This window comes from Meriones unguiculatus, chromosome 2 (assembly GCF_030254825.1).
Source record: "Meriones unguiculatus strain TT.TT164.6M chromosome 2, Bangor_MerUng_6.1, whole genome shotgun sequence".
In the NCBI taxonomy this organism is placed as follows: Eukaryota; Metazoa; Chordata; class Mammalia; order Rodentia; family Muridae; genus Meriones; species Meriones unguiculatus.
In genome coordinates this window covers 83604931-83621224 of record NC_083350.1, presented here as the reverse complement: position 1 = coordinate 83621224, position 16294 = coordinate 83604931, and the positions used below count along the sequence as shown (strand labels likewise).

The window sequence follows — 16294 nt, the reverse complement described above, 5'->3', positions numbered from 1 at the left end:
AAAACACAATCTCCAAAAAAAGTCTGATAGCAAACAATACTGTGGAGTACTGTTTTTTATTGAAAAAAAAATGTTTTCAGACAATATGTTTTGATCATGAATTTCCCCTTCCCTAATTCTTTCCAGATCCTTTCTACCCACCTAATCCAAAGGAAGGAAGGAAGAGAAATGCTCAAACAAAGCAAAATGAGACATAAACCTACAAAGACACGACCAGGTTTGTGTTGTGTCAGCCAGCACTACTCCTGACATATAGTTAATATGCCTAATGAGACCCCATTGGAGAAAACTGATTCTTCTTTGCCAGTGGGTATCAGCTGCAGATAGGTTCTTAGGAAGGGGTGGGATCCTGTGTCCACTTCCTCCTCCCAGCACTGGAACCCCATCTGGCTTGTACCTGTGCAGCTCTATGCATGCTACCATGGACTCCGTGATTTCATACGTGCAACAGTCCTGTTGTGTCCAGGAGACACTGTTCCTTGACGTCATCTACCACCCCTGGATCTCAGAATTTTTCCTTCTCCACTCCTGCATGGTTCCCTGAGCCATGAGGGGAGAAGTTTGATGAAGGCGTCACACGTAGGGCTGAGGGCTCCAGAGTCTATTCTCTACACGCTGACAAAGCTTTGCTTCTTTAGCTCCCTGATCTCAGCAGGCCGATGCCTACTGTTACAAGAAAGTACTGGGCTGCACATCAGCAGCTCAGGAGAGGGTCAAAGTTCAAAGTGTGATTTCTACCACCTTTATTTTACTTTGACACCACCATAAATTTTTTTTTTAAAAAGTTTAGCTACATTACTGTAAGTTGGTTTGTCTGTATACGAATAGTAAGAACATTTCGACTTTTTTTCTTTTTAACAAGATGGCTGTTATGGTTTGGATGAGGTTCATCTCCTTTGAAATGTCTGTTGAAGTCTAATTCCCAGTGGCATTGAGAAGTGGTAGGCCGTTTAAGAGGAGAACAGGCTGTCAAGTGGGTCTGATTCAGATCTTAAAGGACCGGATTGAGTTTTTTTAATGAGACAGATATGGTGGTTTCAATAAGAACAGACCCACGGGCTCACATATTTGAATGCTTGTTCCCTACTTGGATTAAAAGGTGTGCTTCTCTTGGAAGAGGTGTGTCAGTGGAGATGGGAGGCTTAGGAGTTTCCGAATCCCATGCTAGGTCCAGTCTCCCTCTTGCTGCCTACAACTTGCAGATCAGATCTTAGTTTTCAGCTACTGTTTCAGTGTCATGCCTGAATGCTGCATGCTATCCCATCATGGTCATGGACTCACTATAAGCAAGCCCCCAGATAAATGATTTCATACGCTGCCTTGGTCATGGTTTCTGTGTTGGTTTGAGTAAAAATGGCTCCAATGGCATTATTTGAAAGGATTAGGACGTGTGGCCTTTTTGGATTGGTGTGGCCTCGTGGGAGGAAGTGTGCCCCTGGGGGTGGTCTTTGAGGTTTCAGTGCTCAGCCAGGCCCAGTGTCTCTTCCTGCTGCCTGTGATCCAGATGTAGAACTCTCAGCTACGTCTCCAGCACCATGTCTGCCTGCACACTGCCGTGCATCATTCCATGACCATAATGGACTAAACCTCTGAACTGTAAGCCAGCCCCAGTTAAATGTTGTCCTTTATAGGAGTTGCAGTGGCCCTGGTCTCCTCACAGCAATAGAAACCCTCAGACAGAAGTTGTTACTAGTGTTGCTGTGATAAGCCTGACCGTGCTTTCGTTTGGAGGCTTCGTGCTAGAAAAGCAATCAGACACTTGAAGCCCAAGTTTCAAGTAGGATCATTGAAGACAGTGGTGATTTGAACTGCGGGAGTTCAGCTCAAGATGTTCTGCTGGAGAAGAATATTAGTAAGTGGCCTAAAGATCACTCTTGTAATATTTTGGCAAGGAATGTGGCTGTTTTCTGCCCTTTAAAAAAAAAAATCTGCCTAAGGTTAAATTGAAGAACAGTTAAGGATTAACAGCACTGGCGGAGGAAATTTCTGCACAGCCTAGTATTCACTGTGTTGTGTGGGGGTTTTAGTGGCCAGTCTTATTCAGATCTATAATGAAAAGGAGCAAGGTAAGCAAGGAAAAAATTAAAAGTGTCCAGTTTGAGGAGAAAGGAGGCACCAGGAAGTATAATGGAACCAAATCTATTAATCCCATCAGGCGAGAACAAGAGTACCACTACAGTTTTTTAGTCAAATCTGAAATGAGCGTTATTAAATACTGGCCACGATGATGGACACAAGCCAGCCAGCTCCTGACCTGTGACTCCTAGAGAGGCACATGTTGGTCATGAGTATACAAAGGCTTACAAGGCTGCTGACGTCTTGCTTTCAGAAGCAAGCACACATCCTGACATACTTCCTGCCTACATGCTTCCCACATACATGTGATCACGCACATCCTGTGCACTGGGCAACCAACCTTGTTTGCAAAAGTGGAAATACGTGTCCTGTGTTATGTGAACATTTCCCAGTTTTTTTGCCTACTCATCTATTGGGCCCAGGGTGTGGAATGGGGTGGTCTGAATGAAAATGGTCCCTTATAGGCTCATAGGGAGTGGCATGATTTGAAAGGGTTAGGACAGGTGGCCCTGTTGGATGAGTGTGACCCAACTAAAACAGGCTCCCTTCACAGAGTTGAACAGTAACTAAGACAGGTCAGCCCTTTATCACTTCTGCTCTTCCTCACAAATACCTGCTCTCTGCCAGAGCTTCAGCCAGCCGCAGCTGACAGGTCTTGAATCATGCGTGAGTCAAGCCTTTTCCCTTATAAATGAATCTCAGGTGTCCTGCTAGGGCAAGAAAAACAGTGCAACCTGTGGCCAGAGATGGCTTTGTGAAAGTGGGGTGTAACAGCGTGAGGCTGTGTTCCCTGGGAAGCACATGCCCGGGCCACATCTGCAGGTAAGGACCAAACTCTCAGAAAAAGAAGTAGGAAAGGGTTAATTTAAACTGCTAGAAAAGCTACAAGTAAATTTAAAATGCTGAGCTGCTCATATTCCTGCTAGGAGGAGAGCCTGAGTATATGCTTGCTGGGCACTCTGCTGTTCACCACTCAACATCTTTGCAGCTTCTGCAAGGGAGTTTTCCCTGCACCCTCCTTAATATGAACAAAGATTTCTCAGCAAATCATTTCCTAAGCCTTCTTGTGTGTGTGTGCGCGCGCGCGCATGTGTGTGTGTGCGCATGTGTGTATATAGTGTGTGTGCATGTATGTGTATATGTATGCATATGTGTATATGTGTGTGTTTATCATGTTATGCTTGTGTGTATATATGCATATATGTATGCATGTTTGTCTGTGTGTGTGTATGTTCTGAATAATGTATTTATCTGGAAGCACTAGTTACCTTTTGCTAACAAGCTCTGAAATATTAACCTAACAGCTCAGACCTAGTTTAGATTTGATTTGTGCTTTGTCCTTCTGGTACTGTGGATTGAACGAAGGGCCTTGCACGTGCTAAACAAGCTATTCTATGCCTCTTTTTACTCTTTGAGATGGAGTTGCCCAGGTTGGCCTTGAACTCACTTTATAGCCCAGGAGGGCCTTGAACTCCTGGTCTTCCTGCATCTGCCTCCCTAGTAGCTGTGACTATAGGGTTGTGCCACAAGTACTGACTCATTAGGAACTTTCAGTGTTTGCTCCTCCTTGGCCTCTCCCCTTGTTCATGATAGACTGTAACTCATTGAAGGTGAGAACACTATTTTGGGGCATGACATAGTGGCATGCCCATTAATTCCAGGAGGTGGCCAACAAAAATATACTCTATATGTGAAAAGATAAACTAAAGTTGACACATATATTAAGGGGGAGCATTGGGCAAGGGGAAAATTGTGATCAGACTAAATTGTATGATTCTTTTCAATTAAAAAATTTCTAGGAATATTACTCAGTGGTAAAAAACAAGGAAATCATGAAATTTGCAGGTAAATGGTGGGAACTGGAAAAGATCATCCTGAGTGAGGTATCCCAGAAACAGAAAGACACACAGGGTATATACTCACTTATAAGTGGGTATTAGACATATAATATAGGATAAACATACTAAAATCTGTACACCTAAGAAAGCTTATCAGGAAGGAGGACTCTGGCTAAGATGCTCAATCCCCATTCAGAAGGAAAAGAGGATGGACATCAGAGGAGGGAGAAAACAGAGAACAGGATAGGAGCCTACCACAGAGGGCCTCTGAAAGGCTCTACCCTGCAAGGTATTGAGGCAGATGCTGACTCATAGCCAAACTTTAGGCAGAGTGCAGGGAATCTTATGAAAGAAGTGGGAGATTGTAAGACCTGGAGAGGACAGGAGCTCCACAAGGGGAGCAACAGATCCAAAAAGTCTGATGGGTCTTTTCTAAAACTGATATTCCAGCCAAGGACCACTCATGGAAATGGCCTGGAACCCCTGCAGAGAGGTAGCCTATAGCAGTTCAGTATCCAAGTGGCCTCCATAGTAATGGGGACAGGGACTGTCTCTGACATGAACTGATTGGCCTGCTCTTTGATCACCTCCCCGCTGAGGGGGAGCAGCCTTACCAGGCCACAGAAGAAGACAATGCAGCCACTTCTGATGAGACCTGATAGACTATAATCAGAGGGAAGGGGAGAAGGACCTCCCTTTTCAGTGGACTGGGAGAGGGACATGGGTGGGGAAGAGGGAGGGTGGGATTGGGAGAAAGGACAGAGGGAGGTACAGGGGGGATGCAAAAGTGAATAAACTGTAATTAATAAAAATAATTAAATAAAAAATCTTAAAAATTCTATTGTGTATTTCTGTGTCAGTGGCTGTATTTGTGCATGGGGGGGGGCACCAGAAGGGCACCATAAGGTACTTGATCTCCTAGAAATGGAGTTATAGACAGTGGTGAAAGCTGGAAATTGAACTGCAGGTCCTCTGCAAGAGCAGGAATGTTCTAGTCAAGGTTTCTCTGCATAGTCCTGGCTGTCTTGGAATTCGATCTGCATACCCAGCTGTCCTCAAACTCTGCCTCTCACGTGCCTGGATTAAAGGTGTGTGCCACCACTGTCAGGCAGCAATAAACTGTCTTATCCCCTGAGCCATCTCAGTTTTCTCACCTGGAGAGTCTTAGGTGACCTTGAGGCACGTGGGCCAGTGGAGATAGGCAGGAAGGAGGCTCCGGACCAATGCTGCACACTCCCACCTAGGCCTGGGAAGCACGTGTCCAGGAAGGCTTTGAAGCAGAGCAAGGTGAGCGACCTGATGAAAGCCCCATCCTCAGGGTCCTGGAGGGAGGGAGGGAGGGAGGATTGAAGCTGCCCACCAGTGTTGGGCCCACCTGGAAGAGCCATGTTCTTCACCCAAGAATTTGTGCTTGGCCTGAGAACCACATAAAGTAGAGACTGGCAAGTGAGCGTAGTCAAGGGACAAGGACGCGTTCCGGTTCTCTCCCGGGGCTTCCTAAAGAAAACCTGGCAGCCTATCCAAAAGCCTGAGTCCTGGGTCCCGCTATTAGTGAGGCATGCCATCAAGCCTCTCTGAGCCCTTGCTTTCTGATCTGTCAAATGTCTGAAAGCATATTTAATCAAGGAAAGTCAGTTTATGGTTATTATTATTTAAATAAAGACCACATTAAAAAGGAAATAACAAACGTATTTCACATAGTAAAAGTATTCTTATTTTTGAACTTTTTTCAGTCAGTCATTTTCCCTCAATGGTGGGGTTTGTATTTGTTCTGAAAGACAAAGCATTGTTTGTTAGGCACTTGAGAACTGTGAGGTGGTACAGCCTGCTGCACATGAGGCTAAGTCATGTACTCTGTCATGTACATGGCTTTGTGAGCTGGCTTCCAGCATCATGGCTGTATATATGTGGTCTGAGTATAAACGTGTGTAAAATCTTCACAGGATTGGCACGTGTCTGTGGAGGTAGTGTTGGTGTGACAGTCACTGGCTGAGAGGTTTCTGGTTCAGGGAACAGAGATCTGAACATGAGCGGGCAGATTACTTCCCTCCACTTCATAGATGCTGTCATGACCTTGCTACTCTGCTGCCAGCAAGTTGATGGCCACTTCCCTAGGAGGACTTTTGCCATACTTAACTGTTCTGGTTTGGGGAGATTGGTTTTTATTTTTCTCTTATATTTTACATGTAATCAGTTTCTCCTCCCTCCCCTCCCCCAAGTCTCCTCCAAATCCACCCCCCCACCCGCCTTCCCTCAGAAAAGACCAGACCTCCCAGGAACATCAATCATTGCATGACAAGCTACAATAGACCAGGCATGTACCATCACATCAAGGCTAGACAAGGCAAACCAGTAGGAGGAAAAGGGTCTCACAAGTAGGCAAAAGAGTCAGGGACAGCGCCAGCTCCCACTGTCAGGATTTTCATGAGAGCAGCAAGCTACTCAGCCATAACATATTCAGAGGACCTAGGTCAGACCCTGCAGGCTCCCTGACCTCTCTGAGTCCCCATGAGTCCAGGTCAGTTGATTCTGTGGATTGTGTTCTCGTGGGGTGACCCTGACCCTTCTGGTTCCTCTGATTCTTCATTCCTCCCCTCCATAGGACCCCCAAATCTTGGCCAACTGTTTGGTACTCTGCACCTGCTCCCATTAGTTGTTGGATGACGTCTCTCTGGTCTCTTTGATGACAATTCTTCTAGGCTCCAGTCCCAGGATAACTGCAGGCAGGACAAACTGTAGGTCAAAGGTTTTGTATCTGGGTTTGTGTCCCAATCCCTCCACTAAGTAAGGCCTTCCCTGGTTACAGAGGATGGCTGGTCCAGGTCCTGTGTCCCCCATTACTAGGTCTTTGCTAGGGTTACTCTTGTAGATCCAATGGAGTTTCCATTGTACAAGATTTACAATTCTTTCCCAAAATAACCACAATTCCAGTCACTTCTCCCAGTATTTCCTCCCTCCTTCCCACCACCTGGTCACTACTGTTCCCAATCTCACCTGAGATCCACTTCCCCTTCCCAGGGAGGTCCTTGTGTCCCACCTTGAGCCCTCCTTGTTACTAGCCTCTCTGGGTCTGTAGAACATAGCATGAACTGTCTGTTACTTTACAGCTAATGTTTTGTTTTTAATACACTGTAGCTCTAGAAGGCCTTGAAATCAATATGTAACCTAGGCTGGTCTCAAACCCATGGTAATTCTCCTGCCTCAGCCTCTAGAGTGCTAGATTAGGGGTGTAAGATAATATGCTTACTTTATGCCTCTGTGTTTTATAAGGTGTACTGGTAAGTGTTTTTATCATTTTGCTCTTCAGTTTGGTAGTATTCTTTGAGACAGTATTACAAACCCTTGCTTTACCGTTTAAGTTGTCAGTGGCGACATCTAGTGGTCTTGCTGCCAATGCCCTTCAGTAGTAGTCCTCTCTTGTAAAGTTTTAAAAATGAACCCAAACCCACGTGTATTCTATATTCAAATTAGTCCAGATAATAATAAACCCACAGTTTTGTGATATTTTCTTGGATTTCTTTCAAAGTTTTCACATGTCCTAAGGTCAGCACTAGCTACAAAGAAGGATCTTAACAAAGGGAGCCTGGCATGCTAACAGGAAACCTCAGTTCAACAGATCTGCAGTTGGTGACTATCACCTGCCAGGCTTTGCATCGTGCTTGGCACCTCATTGCCCTCAGTAAGTATCTGTTGGTTATTTGAATTACATAGGTAGTCACCGAGCCAGAGGATGTGTAGGGTTAAAGAACAGGGAGAAATCTGACCAGAAGCTGAGAGGCCAGGATCATTTAAAAAGTAGCCATGACTACAATCAAATAGAGCATCATCAGTGGGTTTCCACGTTAAAGAGTTAAGTCTCTTAATACCTGTAATTCCAGCATTTGAAAGGCTGAGGCAGAAGGATTGCCTGTGTTCAAGGCTACACTGGGAACATAATGACTTCCAAGCCAGGTCGGTCTATTATCAAAGCTCTTCTTCAAGCAACAAAAATAAATAAATGTACTACATGGAAGTTGTCACTTGATTGTCCCCACATCTGTATTTTGCTGATGGTTCATGTACACTGTAACAATACAGATGTTCTTGTACATCCAGCATTGTGGTTACACAATCAGAATGTATGGAAATCTTTAAATTGTGGAAATTTTCAAACATAAAAATGGTATGATCCCTCACATACTTACAAATCAGATTCAACAAACCAAGACTGGTCGAGCCATAATTGCTCATTTAGTTCTTTAGTTGTTCCAGTACCTTAAAGCAAATTACAGAAGCAAATTACAGGCATTATGGCATTTGTTTCTATGGATACAAATATTTTTGTTTGACCTTGTTCATCAGTTTTTGTTCCATTTTCAATTGCTGAACATCGTAAACCCTACACTTTGTAATGTTGTCTTCTTCTTTTCTCAGTGATGCTGGGCTTTCTACATTCACCGGAGTCTTTGGGTCAATTTCATTTACGATGACTACAACCAAAGCAGAATGTGCAGGTTCCATGGGATGGGCCAGTAATACGGCTTGTCCTCCACAGAGGCATTGCTGGGTAGCTCCTCTCAGAGGACATCTCTGTCAGGTTCCTATCTTCAAGTTTAGCAGAGCATTGTTCATAGTGTCATGGGTTGGCACTCTCCAATAGGGTGGGTCTTTGGTTGGGCATTCCCTCCATCTCTGCTCTATCTTTATACCTGCACTTCTTGTAGGCAGGGTAAATTTGGGTCGAGGTGTTTGGGGATGGGTTGGTGTTCCCCTCCCTCTGCTAGAAGATGAGTCTAGTTAGTGGGTGTCCTCTTCAGTCTCGATGGCCTTGCTATAGGAGTCTCTGCCTGAGTTACCCCTCATATCCTCCCAGGGGCCTCCCCTGACTTAGGTCCCCAGGTTTTCACAGAGATACCCCTAACCCTCAGTTTCTCTTTTCTCTACAGTCCTTCTGTCCTCTTGCTCTGGCTCTCCCCAGGTCTGTTCTCCTCCCTCTTTACTCTCTGCACCCCCCTCCTACCTTGTTCCCTCTCTTTATCCTCTATCTCTCCCCCCTTCTGAATGAGATTTATACATCCTCCCTTGTATCCTGTTACTTATATTCTTTGAGTCTTTGCCTTGTAGTATGCTTATCCTGTAACAAAAAATCCAGAATAACTGAAACAATCCTATACAATAAAAGAACTTCTGGAGGTATTGCCATCCTTGATCTCAAACTATACTACAGAGCAACAGTAATAAAAACTGCATGGTCCTGGCATAGAATTGACTGGTTGATCAATGGAATCAAACTGAAGCCCCAAAAATAAACTACATACCTATGGTCACTTTTTTTTTTTTTTTTGACAAAGAAGTCAAAAACATATAATGGAAAAAGAAAGCATCTTCAACAAATGGTGCTGGTCTAACTGGTTGTCTACATGTTGAAAAACGCAAATAGATCCATATTTATCTCCCTGAACAAAACTCAAATCCAAGTGGATCAAAGACGTCAACATAAAACCAGACACACTAAACCTGTTAGAAGAAAAAAGTAGGAAAAAGCCTCAATCTCATTGTCACAGGAGACAACTTCCTGAACAGAACACCAACAGCACAGGCTCTAAGATCAATAATCAATCAATGGGACCTCCTGAAACTGAAAAGCTTCTGTAAAGCAAAGGACACTGTCATCAGAACAAAATGACAGCCCACAGACTGGAGAAAGATCTTCACCAACCCTACATCTGACAGAGGGCTAATATCCAAAACATATAATGAACTCAAGAAATCAAACACCAACAAACCAAATAAACCAAGTAAAAAATAGGGCACAGAGCTAAACAGAGTTCTCAACAGAGGAATGTTAAATGGTGGAGAAACACTTAAAAGAAATGCTCAACATCCTTAGTCATTAAAGAAATGCAAATCAAAATGACTCTGTGATTCTGTCTTACACTTGTCAGAATGCATAAGATAAAAAACTCAAGTGAAAACACATGCTGATGAGGATGTGGAGAAAGGGGAACCCTCCTCCATTGCTGGTGGGAATACAAACTTGTACAACCTCTCTGGAAATCAATCTGGCGCTTTCTCAGAAAACTGGGAATAATCATACCTCAAGACACAGCTATACCACTCCTACAAGCAAAAGATGCTCCACCATTCAATAAGGACATTTGCGCTACTATGTTCATAGTAGCTTTATTCATAATAACCAGAAATTGGAAATAATCTAGATGTCCCTCAACTGAAGAATGGATACAAATATTGTGGTACATTTACACAATGGAGTACTACTCAGCTATTTAAAACAAATCATGAAACTTGCAGGCAAATGGATGGAACTAGAAAAGATCATCCTGGGTGAGGTAACTCAGACCCAGAAAGATGCATGTGCTATGTACTCACTTACAAGTGGATTTTAGCCATATAGTATAGGATAAGCTATTGAAATTATACAGCAGCGCCCACTGCTTTTTAGTAGCATGACTTTCCTCAGCAGTGAAGACATTAGAGGACCAACAACTGTTCTGATCTCAGTGGTGCAATTATTTGAGAAAATTATTTTTAAAATAATAGGACTCAACCTATGTTCCATCTGTTTCCAATTTATCAGATGAGGTAGCCAGATACAAGAAATGGGTCCTGAGCAAGACAGTAGAGTGATATCTTAAGTAACTTAAGAATGGAACCAGGGGGCCTAGAAAAATGGCTCAGCGGTTATAAGCAGTGGCTGCTCTCCCTAAGGTCCTGAGTTCAATTCCCAGTAACCACATGGGGGCTCATGACCACTTATAATGGGATCTGATGCCCTCTTCTGTCATACTGGCATACCTGCATAAATAAATAAATATACCTGTATAAATAAATAAACCTTAAAAAACAAAACAAAACAAAACAAAACAAAAAAAACCAGAACCAGGGCAGGGCATTGGTGGTACATCCCTGTAATCCCAGCACTCGGGGGGCAGAAGCAGGTGGATCCTTAAAGCTGGAGGCCAGCCTGGGCTGTTATACAGAAAAACCTTGCCTCAAAAAACCAAAACCAAATGGAACCAAGTACCATATGGCCTCCCCAAGCCTGTATCTAGGTCACAAGTGGAAAGTCAGGAGACAATTAATTACCTTGGAGCTACCGGAGCATGTGTTTAAAAAAATGTCTCCCAGCTGCATTAAGGGTCATTTCCCAGAAGACTGACATCTGAGATCTACCAAGCATGGGGGATTCTGACTTCCCTAAGGACGTCTCCAAGGTGAAGGTGAGGCTCTTTCTGCTCCTAAGTCTGTGTTGTTTGGCCTTTGCCAGACAGACAACAAACCTAAAACAGATTAAGTAATGGGCTCATTAATTAACTCTCCCCTCCCCTGCTCCTCTCCTTGTTGTTATGAGACCGGGTTTCTCTGTGTAGCCTAGGCTGCCCTGGAATTTGGAGATTCTCTGCCTACAGAGTGCTTAAAGCCACCACTGCCAGCTTTATTCACTAATTTTATAAACAATTTAGGATTAATGAGAGTATGTGTAAAGTCTAGTTTAGTCTTCATCCCACTTGCCCAATAACAATAGCCAAAGTATATTTTAAAAGTAGAATATTGACTCTGATATACCATAAGCTACAGACCTGACCTACAGTTTACTAATTATTACATGCCTTCCCCCTTCTTTTGAGGGTGGGTATGACATTCCATCATATTGAGTTATGTTAACCCCAGCATACTCAAGACATGAAACAAGTGCATCACTATAAAGGAGCTTGTGAGTTCCAGGTTAGTCAGACAGGTGTGTTGGGGGAAGCTCTACCCTTAACTCTGTTCTCATTTCCTGTTGACTACCAATCTTGTCTCCATGTTGCATTTTCAAGAGTTAAATAACAGACCATATGTAATCTTCTAAAGTCGCACTCTAGTACTTTTGAGATGCATATAAGTTGTTGCATGCCACACCAACTTCATTATCTTAAAGATCACATGTACATGTTTCCATGTGTGTCGTGCGTGCAGAGGCCAGAAAAGGGTTTAGATATCCTACAGCTCTGGTTGTGATTGTGTTCTGCTGGACATGGGTGTGAACTCTGGTAGGTGTTCATAACCACTCAGCCATTTTTCCAGTCCCAGTAGTTTTTAAGGCTAAGTAGTATGCCATTTTTAGATATACCACAATTTAACTGCCTCTCCTGTATTTATTTCTAGTTCTTGGCTGTCACAAAGTTGTCAATTTGTGAACAGGCTTTACGTGTATACATTTTAGTTTAATTTCATACAAAACTGCCTCTCCCCAACCAACAGCAGATGGTAGATGCTTGATTTTAACAGGACTGTTCTACTTCTGAATTTAGAGTGGCTACAAATCCTTTCTGAGTATGTGATTTGAAAATATTTATTACCTTTTAATCTTAATAAGCTCTTCAAAAAGCAAGGTTTAAGAACTTGATGACCAAAAATAAAAACCAAAGAACCCCCAAACCCTAATGACCAACACATTATTTTTATAAACCATGCTTTCGGAGGAACATCTAAGAACCATACCTCAGCATAGGCTAGCAATGCTTTTATCTCACCTCATCCCATCTTAAAGTTCTGCCACTCATTTTTGTCTTAAAAAGCAAGTGTCCTTTAACATAGTTTTTATGCTAGTTCCTTGATACACTTTAGAATGTGTTCCTACAGTCTAAAAAACAGCAGCTGAAATTGTTTAGGCCTTTCTCAGATTTTTTTTTTGGGGGGAAGGGGGTAGGGATTTCACTGAGTGATTCATGCTGGCCACAAAATCCAATCTGCCAGCCTCCCAAATGGGATTAAAGGTGTGAACCACTGTGGCCTGCCTTGTTACTCAGAGAAAAAGCACAAGCTTCATGCTGGGTGCACAAGACAGAGCTTTGGTCACCAACATGGATGGGCATGCAGAAAGAACTAAAGTCATTTCTATACCCGCGCATGAGGTGCTCTCATAAGCTTGGTAGGCACTATACTGTGTTGCTGTATGGGTGGTTAAAAAAATATGCTGGAAACAGAAGAGTTAAGAATTCAGATGCTGTTGAGGAGCCTTGAACTCTTACAGAGCATTCTGCAGGTTCAGCTGCTCCCTACAAAGACAGGAGGGAACAAAGTTCTTTGGAGTCTCCTGTGGGTCTTTACCCTCACTGCCTGCTTTCCTAGACCAGATGCCAGAGCAAGCCTCTGAAGACTCATGGACACTTCCACCTGTGAGGATCAGATTTGGTCTATTCTAGTGCAGATGAGTTAATTTCCCCTTGAGACGGTATTCAACAGCGAAAATCTGACCAATGGTCTGAGCCAAGTATAAAAAAAGTACAGCCAAACATGACACCAAAGATGTGGCATGGGATCTGAGCTCTGGTCCTGCAGTTTGCAAGTGCTGAACCCTCTACAGTCACTTTCATTGTATGCTTTTGAGGTTAAAATTCACCTTTAATCCCTGCACTCAGTCAGAGGTAGGCAGATCTCTTGAGTTCCAAGGTAGCCAAGGCCACACAGAAAATCTGTCTTGGTTGGGGGGTAGAATAAGGTATGCACTCCCTTGCTCTGCCCTTTCCCTCTGGCCCACAGCTTCATTTGGCCTAAGCACCCTACAAGCAGTGGCGTTAATGCACTCCCACACATTCACCTCACTCAGCCTCCCAAGGGCTGGGATTTTACCCACTGATGACTGACCCTCAGGGTCTTTGTGCATGCTGAACAAGTTCTCCGGAATCTGAGTCACATCTACAATAGCTGACAACTGCTAAGTAGCAATAGAATTTAATACACATCTAGAACACTAAACATAAAGCACTATTTACTGCAGAATAATTTACTTATCTCTACACTGTGTCGTGTTGGTACAAGCCACATTTACACCACAAAATATTTCAGCAACTGTCTCCTAAAACTGATAATGGGCAACATTTTTGGAGATTTGGGGCAGAAAATAAGAGACAACTATTTTCAGAATATGAAAATTTATTACTGTATTTCCATTGTCAACATTTACGATCTTGGTCTTTCCTTCTTGCCTTTGTACAGGGCCAAGAGAGACACATTGGCTACCTTAACAACCTTAAAGCGGACTCCAGGAATATCACCTACAGCATGACCTTTCCGACCAAATCCAGCAACCAGAACTTCATCGTTTTCCTGAAATAAAAATAAAGTCCATCTTAGGTATGAATGGCAATTAAATGCACTACAATTCAAGAAAAGAGCCATTCTTCAGATTAAACACACACAGAAGACAAGCACAAGTGCAGATTCTAAGACAGTCACCTCAATGAAGTTCAAGCAGCCGTCATTGGGCACGAACGCTGTGATCTTCTTGCCGTTCTTGATCAGCTGCACCCTCACACACTTCCGGATAGCAGAATTTGGCTGTTTGGCTTCAACTCCTCTGCAATATCAACGCACATGTGACTGAAAGTAGAAATGGTTCCTACCCTCTCAGTCCAGTCTCAAATCCCTCAAATGACACAGTTTTTTCCTCAGGAAAAAAAGAAAACTTATAGCGCCTATGGAGTTGTAAAAATGAGGAAACTAACAAAGGGCATTCAAATGTTTACTATTACCATTAAATTTGTTAAAACTACAGAAAAATAAAATCACCATTTTAAATCAATGTATCTCAGAAAAAGCATTTTCTCAACCCCCAAAAAACGTAGCAGCTAGTTAAAGTACATTCTTTTTAGCAGTTCTCCCTGTTCCATATGGACTTTATTACCAAGTCTTCTCCCAAGTCTTTATTACCAAGTCATCTAATCCCGAGGTCTAGTCCTAACATAGACAAGGGTACTTCCCAGGCTTTCTCCTTTAAGAACTCTAACCAACTAAAAACTAGTTCGTTCTCAATCACATAAAGCTTTTAGCAAGCAGTCTTTTACTTACACTTTTTCCAGCACAATTCCCTTCGCATGAGAGGCACCTCCAAAAGGGTTGGCCTTCAGGGCTGTGCCCAAGTGGGCTTTCTTGTATTGTTTATCATGCCACTTCTGGTCCCGTCGGTGACTGCGGAGCTTCCTGGCAGTACGGAGACCACGACACTTGCCTGAAAAGAGAAGATCACTGAATCCTCCTCAAACCCGCCGAATCCGACCTTTAATACGCTGGGGCACCGTGGCTCGTCTTAGCCCGTGGGCCAACTGCCCTCGAAAATCCCCAGCTAACTGGCAGACAGACACACAGCCCGGCCCAGGCCTTTCGGCTTAGCTGCGGCTGCCGGGGCGCGCGACCCTGCGGACGCAGCAGCCCTTCCGCGTGGCCACGTGCCCGCGGGACGGCGCTCTCAGGAGGCTCCGGCCCGACACACCCGCTCCCCACTCCGTCGAGCCACAGGGAAGCGACCCCGAGCCTCAGGTCCTGCCCGCGCCCGGCAGCCCAGCCCCACGCGCTCACCCATCCTGCCGGCGCCACGGGCCCGAGAGAAAGAGAGAGTCGGCGCAGGAAGGACCCACAAGGCACTGCGGGAAGCTCCGCCCAGCCGAGGACCCCGAGAGACCGTCCGAGCGGCGCCTGTACCGACATAGGAGGAATCTTTGAAAAGGACTCAGCGCCTCCACCTTTCTGAGCCACATCTGAGTTTTATTTAATTTGCATCAAATTCAAAGCGATCTTATTTACGTTGTTATTTCCTTTTCAGGCAAATAAGAAGACTAGAAGACTATGGACTACCAATCCCAGAAATCTTTGCGCTAAACGCTTACTGCGCAGGCGTCCCTGGTAACCCCCGCTGGCGCAGGGCGGGAAGGGGCTAGTTCCGGGTAGGAGGGAGCGACGTCTCCAGCGTCGCTGGGAGGCGCCTGTCTTCCGAGGCGGTCCGCGTGCTGCCCAGTAAATTGTAAATTTTAGTGATTCAGTAACGCAGGTAGACTAACTTTAAACGGCGAGCTGACATTTTCTGGCTTGGTCTCCCTGCTTAACCACGGTACCTCTACAACCCAATTCTCTCCTTTAGAGTGAAGTAAATAAAAGGCTTTTCTGGCATGTTGAGTCACTTAAAAAATCTTAAAACGTCTTTTGCACTGGGGATTTGACAGTTAAGAGAATATGAAGATTTCTGCTCATGTTAGGTTTATTCTAGGTGTGACGAGACAGACAATATAAATGTAAAAAATATTTTTACATGCTGACAAATGTTAAAGAAAATGCAGTTTTGTAGAAGAGGGGGTGGCTCTATAGGGTACTTTAAGAAGGCAGGTTAAAGTAGTTTTGCTGTAGGTTACATTTGAGCTGGGAGCCTGTATTTAGCATAGAATAGAGCCTTTCAGAAAGGGTGGTTCTCTGTCAGTAGAACTAAGAGATGGTGGCTCTGCAACTGAGTGCTATTATTCTGGGACACAGCTTTGCCATTGCAGAGCCAACAAGAAATTTTGAGGACAGGCTCTTGGGCGAGAAGGGAAACTTCTGAAAAGGATGTGCCTGTAGAGACTGATTTT

At 44.0% G+C, this 16294-nt stretch overlaps 2 protein-coding genes across 3 annotated transcripts in view; one reads left to right on the top strand and one right to left on the bottom strand.

The window, feature by feature from the left end:
• The window catches only part of Atg10 (autophagy related 10), a 255376-nt gene extending 250734 nt beyond the window's left edge, over window positions 1–4642 (top strand). Inside the window, exons 8-9 of one of the 2 annotated variants that reach the window (XR_009589939.1) lie at window positions 127–217; window positions 1632–4642. The gene's annotated coding sequence lies outside the window, so the exon portion shown is untranslated. Of the gene's footprint in view, window positions 1–126; window positions 1317–1631 lie in introns of those variants that run through there. The other variant, XR_009589938.1, reaches the window with a different exon arrangement.
• Window positions 4643–13814: 9172 nt separating this feature from the next.
• Window positions 13815–15385, bottom strand: Rps23 (ribosomal protein S23). Its single transcript, XM_021627222.2, has 4 exons — window positions 15255–15385; window positions 14748–14907; window positions 14136–14256; window positions 13815–14006 (listed from the first exon to the last, which is right to left on the bottom strand). Exons 1-4 carry the CDS (start codon window positions 15256–15258, stop codon window positions 13860–13862), a joined length of 432 nt encoding a protein of 143 aa, XP_021482897.1. The 5' UTR covers window positions 15259–15385; the 3' UTR covers window positions 13815–13859.
• Between the last annotated feature and the right edge of the window lie 909 nt (window positions 15386–16294).

Coding starts and splice junctions, on each gene's coding strand:
- Rps23 (XM_021627222.2), bottom strand. Junction 14,257..14,747: donor GGAATTGTGCTGGAAAAAGT/GTAAGTAAAAGA, acceptor TTGATATTGCAG/AGGAGTTGAAGCCAAACAGC. Junction 14,007..14,135: donor GCTGCTTGAACTTCATTGAG/GTGACTGTCTTA, acceptor TTTTTATTTCAG/GAAAACGATGAAGTTCTGGT.